The sequence below is a fragment of the Cotesia glomerata genome, linkage group LG1 (assembly GCF_020080835.1).
Source record: "Cotesia glomerata isolate CgM1 linkage group LG1, MPM_Cglom_v2.3, whole genome shotgun sequence".
In the NCBI taxonomy this organism is placed as follows: domain Eukaryota; kingdom Metazoa; phylum Arthropoda; class Insecta; order Hymenoptera; family Braconidae; genus Cotesia; species Cotesia glomerata.
Window position 1 is genome coordinate 10,791,876 of NC_058158.1, and position 12,067 is coordinate 10,803,942.

General features: G+C 27.3%; 1 protein-coding gene across 6 annotated transcripts in view; it reads left to right on the top strand.

Moving 5' to 3' along the window:
* Positions 1 to 12,067, top strand: part of LOC123274982 (tensin-4-like) — a 213,405-nt gene that overhangs the window by 190,395 nt on the left and 10,943 nt on the right. The window contains exon 1 of one of the 6 annotated variants that reach the window (XM_044742824.1): positions 11,847 to 11,873. The exons of the other annotated variants lie outside the window; for them this stretch is intronic. Coding sequence (XP_044598759.1) covers positions 11,862 to 11,873 — 12 coding nt within the window. The 5' untranslated portion in view covers positions 11,847 to 11,861. Of the gene's footprint in view, positions 1 to 11,846; positions 11,874 to 12,067 lie in introns of those variants that run through there. 6 annotated transcript variants of the gene reach the window in all.

Below are 12,067 nucleotides of genomic sequence, written 5' to 3' on the forward strand. Positions count from 1 at the left end.
CATATAGATGAATTTAATTAATTATTGTGCAATATTATATTATATTATGTACTCACAGAAACTGCTTTCTTGTAAAAACTGTATTTACTATGTAATTGAAATTGCCATTTGGCCTGTGCTTTGGCATTAAATAAACAAAAAATCTAAAAAAAAAATCAGAGCAGTCACATAGTGACTGCAAGGTTGCTAGTTTTTCAATAAAACAATTTTTTTAATTCTATTAATTTAATAAAAATTTATTAAATAAATAAAAAGATCTTTTTCATCCCTAGAAAAAATTTTGAAATGTTTTTAGTAGAGCTAATTTTATTTTTGAAACAACAATTTTATCTATTAGATTTATTAGCTATTCGATTTAGTCATAAGCTATTTTATTATCCATAAAACAATTTTTTTGTTAACCAAATAAAATAAAGTAAGAATCTAAAAAACGAACTTGCGATGAATCTCAACGGTTTTCTCATTCTCTATCCGGTTCTTCAGTTTATCTTTTTATCCTCGGTATTTCTCAAGCTCTCCGGTATATAAAAGAATCTGGTTGTGCCTTGCAGCCGAATGTACACTTAGTTTTCTCACAACACACAAGCAAACTGCCCAGGAAACTTTAATGTACCAAGTGAGTGTATATTGTGTATCCTAGATCCCAGATCCGAGGTCCCAGGTCCCAGGGGGATCAAACAAGACAAAAAAACAACCATAAAAGAGTATGATGGTCATAATAAAAAAATTTACTTTTATTTTAAAACTATTCGTTAGTTTGTAAGTGCATTTTTACCCTCCTGCTCGTCGGACAGATATCGATAGTATTTAATGATTATGATGCTTTCTCGTAAATCTATCGACAACTCTTCAGCCGTTGACAACTCCCATCGATAAATCATTCTCGAGTTTCCGTAGCTGACTACATACTATACAAAAAACTCAAACTATATCTATAAAAAAATCCCATCTCTATGATTAATGTTTGTAAAGCAAAGGTGCGATTGACTTTCAAATAACACTTGTTTATTTTACCCGACAAATTTATTCTATTGATAGAAAAAAAATTTTTTTTTAATTGTTTTGTTTTATGGCCATTAAAAATTACTAGCAACCACCTCTTAATAGTATATATTAATTTAAAATTTTTTAGAGCTAAAATATAATTTTTTCTTGTTATTAAAAAAAAAAGTATGTAGTGTACTAATTCCTGCAGGTATCATTCGACAGATGTAATTGCACAGCATTACGTGATTTATGATGACGTTTGCGGGGAATCCTCAATTTATGTATCACGTCGTGGATCTTCTTTAGCAATTAATCATCAAAACGTTTTTCTTATCTTTTAATTTTCATTATTCATGTAACATCTATCAGACATTCAAAACTACTGACTACTGATGGTTGTACTACTATTTTATCAATACCAGAACTGCCGTATACCGATATACATAATACACATAATACTGATGAGGATCAAGTTTGCTCACTGTGAAACCTGTTCCGATATGGAGTTTCACGAGCTATTAAATCCATTTCGCAAATAAAGCTGTGAGGGAAAAAACCTCACAGCAAACGATCAAATTGACAGGCTCAATCTTTTATTTAGTTTCTGTTTATGTTAAGATTTCTTCGCTCCGGGAAAACTTGCTAAGTTATTTCTAAACCTCAAACAATATTTACCCAACTGAGCCGGCGAAATGAAATTTTTTTCACAAAGTAATATTCAAATTTAAATATTGCTTTTAGGGATTTCAAAAGTTATTTCTTCTTTTTAATATTAATATTAAAGCTACCTCTCATCTTAATAAGCTATTAATCATGAGAGCTAGTGCGAGAACTTGTATGTCTGCTGTCTACTAATGGGTAATTGAGTAAAAAAGATAGACTTGTTTATCCATCTAAGAAAACCGATCCTGTTTATCTTAGAGATTATTTTATTTAATGATGTTATAACCTGACATTTTAATCATTTACTTCCTTTTTTTTTGTCTGGTATTATAAATATAAAACAAAAACTATTTTTTTTTATTATTTTTTCTGTTTTTGATCACGGTCTGGGTCCATAACCTGTTAAAGCTCATTATAATTATTTAGATCATGATACTTTTTTCTGCTGAACATGAATTTGAAGTGAAAATTAAATGCCAGTGAACAGAATTTTGAGAAAATCATCAAAAATATAATTAAAATTATTATTTAATTATTTTTTACTTAAATACAGAAAAAAAAATATTTAGTTTAAAAGAAAAGAAAATTCAATTAAATTTAAATGAAAATTGACTTCCTCACAATTTGATTTTAATTAACTACAATGATACTGAAATTAGAATTATTCACTTGTGAAATATAAATAAATTAAATTTTGCTTTATTAAATAATGACTTTTGTTAAATTGTACTGTACTTTCTTAAATATTGACTTTTTTAAAGATATAAGCTCATCCCGATATTGTACTTATCAAGAGCTTTCATTTGAATACCCACATGCATTTTTGATATATTTTTCGTATATACATATATATAATATATATTTTAAAAATATAAGCTCATCCTGACGTTATACTCATCAAGAGCTATCATTTGAGTACCCACATGCATTTTTGATATATTTTTCATATATACATATATACAATATATAAATATATGAAAAATTGATGTGGATACTTAAATGAAAGGTCTTGATGAGTGTAATGTCGGGATGAGCTTATATCTTGAAAAATGTCAATAGTTCACAAGATACAAGGTAATTTCTTAATTATGTATACTATTTCTATTCTGGGGACAAAATTTTTCTTGTTCTAAACAAATTATAATAATAATAGCAATGATAAGTACAAACTCAATTGACAAGATTGAACGTAAAAATTAAGAAAAATTCCCGAATGAGATTATATTTAAATAAACTTAAAAAGATTTATCAACGTAAAAATTCCCAGAAGATTAATTTCACAAAGTACAAAGTAGTGATCCTGTAAAAAGTAACCTTAGAATATAACGATCGAGTTGATGTGAGAAGCACCGGGGGATTTAGTGATATATTTAACTATTTCTATGTAAAACTAAAATTTCGTGGTTCGTAGCAAGGCGTATAAGTAAGATTGGTAGAACAAGAGGAGACTTTTCTTGCATATTTAAAGGACTCGCTAAGTCTCCAGCAAGAAGCCAGAGCCAAGTACATCTATATATACTCTACTCACTATACACACTAGTACAAGTATAAAATCAAGATTCAGGAACTGAAACTTAATTCTCTCGGCTATTACTTACCTGCCTTTAATTTTCCCGACATTTATGTAGTCACGATATGAGCATGTTACGATTTTTTCCTATCATTCTAATGCTAATATCAACTTCAATATATATAATACCTATTTAAAGTATACTATTTTTTTAATCTATCCTGCATCAACCGGTTTTAAAATTATAATATTAATCTCTTCTATTTTTTTATCAACCTTATCTTGTTTTTGCTAATGACATTTTTTGTGTAATAAGTATATAAATTGCGCTCCATAAATATAATTAAAAAAATTTAATTATATATAAATGTTCGTATTAATTATTAGAGATACAATTACACTAAAGTTATCAGTTAATTCATAATTTTTTTATTTTATTTCAAATTTGTTAAAAAAAAAATTATTTTTAAAAAATTGCATTTTTAATTTTTTAAAATTTTTATGTCAATTTCTTTAAAAATTCTTTTGTCATAATTTATTTGTTATAAAATTTTTTAAATTATCAAATATATGCTAAATTAATTTATGATATCAAAGTTAGCAGTCATTTCATAATTTTTTAATTTTATATAAAAATTGTTTCAAAAAATTATTTTTAAAAAATTGCATTTTTAATTTTTAAAAATTTTTAAATGTCAATTTAAAAAAAAAATTTTTTTTATCATAATTTATTTGTTATAAAATTATTAAATACATCTTAAATTAATTTATGACATTAAAGTTAGCAGTCATTTCATAATTTTTTAATTTTATTTAAAATTTGTTCCAAAAAATTATTTAAAAAAAATTGTATTTTTAATTTTTAAATGTCAATTTTTAAAAAATATTTTTTTTGTCATAATTTATTTATTATAAAATTCTCTATGCTAAATAAATTTTATTAAGATACAAAATAACTATCAGTAATGAATAATTCATCGTTTAAGCTCGGGTGCATTAAATGCAATAAATAAAAATACATTAATGGAATGTTTAAATTGAATGTAAACTGAATTTGAGACATTAAGAGAGTTAGCATCAAATTGTTGAGTATGTAGATGGCAGGCTGACGGTATGCACCCAGGATGTTATGACTCTGGGAGTTATGAGACGACCGCCTGGCAGCAATTATAGCACGCCCAGAGTAGAGTATAAACCTCTCCTCTTATTCCCGTTCTTGTTCGTGTTCTTCGTGTCTCAATGTCTGTCTCTTTCGTCTGTTGTTGAGCGTAATTGAAATATCTGAATCCCTCTATTTCAAGTTGATCTCAAGACCGCAAACCGTGGAACAGAATTATTCGAGCGAACGATTCACGCGTCCGATCACTCTCCTTCTGTCCACCATCATCTTCATCTGCTTCTTCTTCTTCCGCAGTACTTGTTCCGTCGAATCCCACCAGCCGAGCTGAGCACATTTCGAACAGTTTCCTCCTGACATTAACGTTTCGGCTTCACTTGTCGCGTTTAATTACTTAATCCTCAATTTTTTCGATTTAAAGGCATCAATACAAAAAAAATATTTTTTATTTATAGACTTATAATAAAAAAAAATTAATTAAAATTTGAAGAAAATGTTGAATTAAAAAAAAAAATTTTAATTCTTATAAAATCGTGATTTTTTAGAATAAAATTAGTAATTTTTTGCAATTTAAAAAGTCAACTTAAAACTGCAGCAAATTTAAAAAATTTAGTTTTAAAAAAATACTTTAAAGGATAAAAATTATTTTAAACAAAAAAAAATGTTTTGGAGCAAAAGTAAATTTCTTTTGGCTCAATAAAACTTCATTTTAGCCAAAAAAATTTGTATTTAACTCTTAAATATTTTTTTTAGTCAAAAGTAAATTTTTTTTAGCTTAATAGAACTTCATTTTAGCTAAAAAAATTTTTATTTTACTCCTAAATATTTTTTTTAGTTAAAAAAAAATTAGCTTTTCAGTAAAGAATTTTTTTTAATCAATTAAAAGCTTCTTTAAGAGGTTGTTACTCAAAAACTACTTCAAATATTTCCTCATAATAATTTTTAAAAATTTTTTCTACGCTTCTACAACACATATTGCGATAAAGCTTACATAAATATTTATTAAAGCCGCTGTAAGATAAAAAACAAATAATATTCTGAAGAAACAGAGGGAAAATAAAGAAACTTTTCAGCCAAATAATATTTCAAATTTTTTAATATGTAATTTTAAAAAATATGAATAAAAACATGTTTAAAAAGTCAATTTTTGGTAATTTTAAGTAAGTGGAAGTGTTTTTCTCGCATATCCTATAAACTCACATTAAGATGATCCTCTCCACATTCCTTTCTCAATCCTTTCCTACCAATATCCTGTTACGTGAATGTGGAACGCTTCACGTAATAATTACCGTAACTCCTATTCTTTCCCGCTTCACAGCATTATTTATATTTGTAAACTCTTAATTCATAGAAAATTTACGGATTTGACTTGAATGTATGCACCAGACTGTACCACATGATTCTGACTCTCAGGATATTGCATATCGGCGGAGGTAGATACAATTTATCATCGGTGATCTGTGATGCTCATTGTATGCGGGAAACCGATTTAGAGATTAGTGTGCGTGACTCAACACGAGAGACAATATATCTGTCACGCACGCGTTTCCACTTGGTGAATAGAATGCCAAGAGGCTCTCCTATCCACTTGAACCTCCTCTCCATATACTATACAGCATACACTTTCATCTCCGCTCCAGCTCCAGCTTTGCCTCTCTCTTGTCTCTGTACAGTATCTAGTCTCCATCCAGCCTGCACATTACACGCCGCGATAAAGGTTCCAGGCATCCTGCGTCCTCCTCTATTGGAGCAACACTAAACACACATGTTACATATTTTGTGAACACGTGCTGAAATACCACTGTCCAAATTACATATGTCGGGCTAACGACCCAACTAAAATACCCAATCCACTGCAACTTTCTGATTCCTCGTCCCCGTAACAGCTATTATCATTTTTCTCTCGATACTTTATGTATACTGAGAAAAAAAAGTACTAACTCTAGAAAAAATGTTCTTGTCACAAAAATATATATATTCTCGATCATTTTCAAGAATATATTTTCTTGTCTCAAGAATTGATCAAATTAATCGAATTATTTTTTTTTTTAATTCAAGTGAACCTATTCGTTTGTTAATCGATCAAAATTAATGCCGATATTTTATTATCATAATAGATATTGATATTCTTTTGTCAAAAAACCAAAATTTATTTCAAACGATTCTTGAGCCAAGAAATTTTTTTCTGGACAAAAATTTTTTTTTTCTCAGTGTAGAGTATTTTTTTTAATTACTTCATTGGTGGATTTTTTTGGATTAAAAATTATGTCCGTCATTCGTCAGAAGTTTTTATAATTTATTATGATAAAGAAATTTTTATTTACTGCAAAAAATTTAAAGGCTGATTACTTCTAAAAGATCTGAAGTTAATTAGAACACGAGGAAGTGATTGGTACTTTTTTTTTTAGACAATATATCGATATTTATAAATAACGGTGCAGTAATTAATTTACTTAAGTAAATATTAAACTTTTCTTGCAAAATATTATTAATAAAAAGTTATAATTATTTTTCTTTTTATCTAAATTTAATTTAATATACTTACAGTTAATTTAATAAGTTTTTTATTAATTATTTTTAATTTCAAGCTCGAAAAAATGATTAATTTTTAGATAATGCAATGTAAATTAACAACAATATACATTGTTAATTAACAATACATAAAATAGTTTGTAATTTTTTATAAAAAGTCTTTTATAAATTTTTTATAAAAACATAAAAAATTCATATAATTATTAAATTTTTTAAAACAAAACATTTGTAAGGTTATTTAAAATTAAAATTGACTTGATAAAAGATGCAAGCACTTTGCAAGAAGAGCAATTTGTCCTGGTTTCCTGATGAATTTCATAATACGTAAAAATTATATTTAAATAAATAAATAAATTATATTGAAGCTAACTATTTTTATCCCACGATTCCGGTCTAATTTTTTTAAAGGGTTGAATTTATAATTAGCGCTTGTGTTACAGTCCTCGAGTCAAGCTACAGCGACTTTAGCTTTTAAAGAACAAAAATCTTATGTGTATGAAATATGTAGCCTCGTAAGCCAGATGTCATAAAAAAACTCACATTCAATTGTAGTAATTTTAACGAGGAATGTATTTTTATTATTAATTTCACCTAGTTTTATAGAAGAGGAAATTAAATGGTAACAGTAATACACATTACGTTGTACTGCAAAGGATGTGCATCTAGCAAAACGGGATTCTGGTATTTATTTTTAAAGTGGGTACATTTATGTTAATTAATGTAAAAAATCGTCTAATTATGAAGAAGCGGAAGAGATAAAATGCAATGCGCGGCCTGTTCATAAATTAATGCAATATCTAAGCCATGGACTTATACCTTCAGGCTTACAATCTCTCTCAACCTCTCTTGTGAATATTGTTATTGGTTAAAGCCTCTCTATGTTTACTGGCAAAATAACCCTAATTTACATTGGTGCTTTATTTGTAGATGAATATACTCTAAATTTTAATTGTTATTCCAATAATAATAATAACAATAATAATGTGAACTATGAATAAATAAAATTTTACTTTATTAAATAGCTTTTGTTATATTGCACTGTAATTACTTAAATATTGACATTTTTAAAGATATAAGCTCATCTCGACGTTATACTTAACAAGAGCTTTCATTTGAGTACCCACATGCATTTTTGATATATTTTTCATATCCACATATATATAATATATATTTCAAAGATATAAGCTCATCCCGATGTTACACTCATCAAGAGCTTTCATTTGAGTACCCACATGCATTTTTTATATATTTTTCATATATACATATATATAAATATATAAAATATATGAAAAATTGATGTGGGTACTCAAATGAAAGGTCTTGACGAGTGTAATGTCGGGGTGAGCTTATATCTTTAAAAATGTCAATAGTTCACAATATGCAAGGTCCTTTCTTAATTATTGACATTTTTTAAGATATAAGCTCATTCCGATGTTACACTCATCAAGAGCTTTCATTTGAGTACCCACATGAATTTTTGATATATTTTTCAAATATACATATATATATAATATATATAAATGTATGAAAAATTGATGTGGGTACCCAAATCAAAGGTCTTGATGAGTGTAACAGCGGGATTAGCTTATATCTTTAAAAATATCATCAGTGGACAAAATACAACTTCATTACTTTATTATTCATATTTTTTCAAATATAAACTCATCTTGATGTTACACTCATCAAGAGCTTTCATTTGAGTACCCACATGCATTTTTTATATATTTTTTATTTATACATATATATAATATATATAAAATATATGAAAAATTGATGTGGGTATTCAAATGAAAGGTCTCGATGAGTGTAACATCAAAATGAGCTTATATCTTTTAAAATTTCAATAGTTCACGAAATACAAGGTCATTTCTTAATTATGTATCTAGAGATAGAGTATTTTTGAATGAAGCCTAAATATAACTATCCTGGAGACAAAATTTTTCTTATTCTCTTAATAATATAGATTATTATTATTATTTATAACTTAAAAATATAAAAATCAATAAATTAATCAGCCTAAAACAATTTCCACGAAATTGATACTTTTTACGTGATTAAATATCCCAGAACACATGCAAGTAATATTGATTTATTAATTAATGAAAATATCTATTGATTTATGTACTGAAATAATTACATTAATTAATATAATCCAATCCCTCCGTTTGGGGTAAATAATTGAATTATATTAACGTGAAATGATATTGAGTATACAATTTTAAATTAAAATTAAATAATGATTATGATTGTATAATATAAAACTCCCCTGCGGGCAATGACTTTGATTGAATGTCACTAATAAACAGAATAATAAATACATATCCTACCGATAAAATTTATTCCATTAAACAAAAAAAAAGTAAATTAAATTAAACTTTAAAATGATTATAATTTTAATTTAAAAGTTTTTCATCTTGGGGATTTAGAGTAATTTAAAATTTAATTGAACCGAGCGATGATCCTTCAGTAAATTGCTTTGTTATTTTTCCATTTAAATTCTATATTTAAAAGTTACTGTCAACAATTATTTTATTTTCATTTTTCCGATATATATTTATTTTAATTAAAAAAAATCCACCTCTAATTATTTTCATGTACAATTGATTAAATTTAAATAATTGATCAAATAGACTAAATAAAATATTATTTTTTCCCTATCATTTATTCATTCATTCATTCTTTCATTAATTAATCCACATATTGTATCGTACATTTTCTACAAAATAAATATATAAAACGAATCTTTGCCTCGTTACGCGCTCTTTCAAGTTACATCGTTCGGAACGCTCTAATGACGTTAATTTAACTTTATTTTTTCACCGTTTATTTTTACTTTTATGTCAAAAAAAAAATTTCTGTATAAAAAAAATATTTTATTTTATTTATATATTCATAAAAAAAAAATAAAAGTGACAAGATTTTGGAGTTTGAGTTTACTGTGATGGCGTTGAGTGAAATACCATGTCAGTGGCATGTATCTCAGCAAAGTAATACGTAAAAGTTGAATAAATCTAGTGCATAAATATGTAAACTAGAATAATGTAAAGCGAAATGAAACAAAAAGCTTCGGGACACACAAATAGCCAGCGAATAGAGCCAAGTGACATTTTGAAACTCACAAACACATTTATTCATATGTCGCGAGTATCTCAACCGCAGTTCCGAGGCCACTGATCGGGTTTCAGTTGACCGTAGAGCGAACAGTAGAGACAAAAGCCCCTGGACAGTTCATCCCTGTCAAGCTTCGTCTCTCATTCACTGTTTGCTGTGGTTTCTTATTTGAAAAGCCAAAACTGACATTGACGCCTCGCACATCCTTTCTTCTTTTTTTTATTTATTTTTTTTTTTTTTTTCGGCGAAATACATCGGCTGGATTTAAATTCCCGGATATCATATATCCAAAATGACAGCCTAAGTTTAAAAAAATTTTTTTAATTTTCAATATTAATTTTTTTTAATAATTTAGTATCATTGCAAAGGTCTTGAATTTGTGCCTTTTTAAGGTTTCATATCATTCTCACCGATAGTCAATTTATTATGATAAGTATTTAGGCTGCATTCGAAAACATCTCTAAATACATAATTAAGAAATGACCTTGTATCTTGTGAACTATTGACATTTTTAAAGATATAAGCTCACCCCGATGTTACACTCATCAAGACCTTTCATTTGAGTACCCACATCAATTTTTCATATATTTATATATATTATATATATGTATATATAAAAAATATATCAAAAATGCATGTGAGTACTCAAATGAAAGCTCTTGATGAGCGTTACATCAAAATGAGCTTATATCTTTAAAAATGTCAATAGTTAAAAAATTACAGTGCAATTTAACATAATTAGGAAACGTATCTTGTGAAGCATTGACATTTTTAAAGATATAAGCTCACCCCGATGTTACTTTCATCAAGACCTTTCATTTGAGTACCCACATCAATTTTTCATATATTTATCTATATTATATATATGTATATATGAAAAATATATCAAAAATGCATGTGGGTATTCAAATGAAAGCTCTTGATGAGTGTAACGTCGGGATGAGCTTATATCTTTAAAAACGTCAATATTTAATAAAGTACAGTGCAATTTAACATAATTAAGAAACGGCCGTGTATCTTGTGAACTATTAACATTTTTAAAAATATAAGCTCATTCCGATGTAACATTCATCAAGACCTTTCATTTGAGTACCTACATCAATTTTTCATATATTTATATATATATTATATATATGTATATATGAAAAATATATCAAAAATGCATGTGGGTACTCAAATGAATGCCCTTGATGAGTGTAACATCGGGATGAGCTTATATCTTTAAAAACGTCAATATTTAAGAAAGTACAGTGCAATTTAACAAAAGCCGTTATTGAACAAAGCAAAATTTTAATTTAATTAATAAAAAAAGACAAAAATTGTAGAACTAATTTTAGTATCATAAATAGCAAAAAATATATTAATACAATATGTATGTAAATGGAAGGATGCAAGCTCAGTGGGGCTTGCAGACACTTTCGCGGTGCGCGAATCCGCGGTGCTGACTTTTCGAAAGACGACGAAGCAAAAGACTGAACCGAATATGAAAGGAAAAAGGAAAAGTGTAAAATAGTGTGCGTGGAGCATGCATCTATGAAGATAACATGTATCCCACATGGGTACGAGCCATACTTCCTGACTTCTCCCTGTTTGAGTATATCCGGCTTAAGCAGCACCCAGCAACCAGCAACCAGCAACCAGCAATGCAGTCTGCAGACCACAGTCGAAACAGCAACCATTTATATCAAATATATATAATATATATACTGCTGCCTACTTTCTATCTACGTCGTACATATGTCTCTCATTTTATCATATTCATATGGATTTGTAGTTGTATTTGTATGATGATTATGCTCCTGTGTATAAACATATTCTGCATGTCAGACGAAATTCTCCCGCTCGACGTGTTTTCGTTGTATTTTATACTCCGGCGTTTCTAAATTTAATATTTGTTTACTTTAAGCTGAATTTTATCACTCGACACTCGTGTTATAACTGATGGAGATTAATGTGTGGTTTTAGTTCAGTTTTTTAATCATATTTCATTTTTGTGGCGTAGAAAAAAAAGTTTTATGATGAAAAATTAGATTTTTTTAAAATATTATTTTATTTAAAAAATTTTTAATTTTTAAATAGTTAACAAATTTTTTTATATTTAATTTATTGTAATTATAAAATTATAATTATTTTTTTTCTGTAGAAAA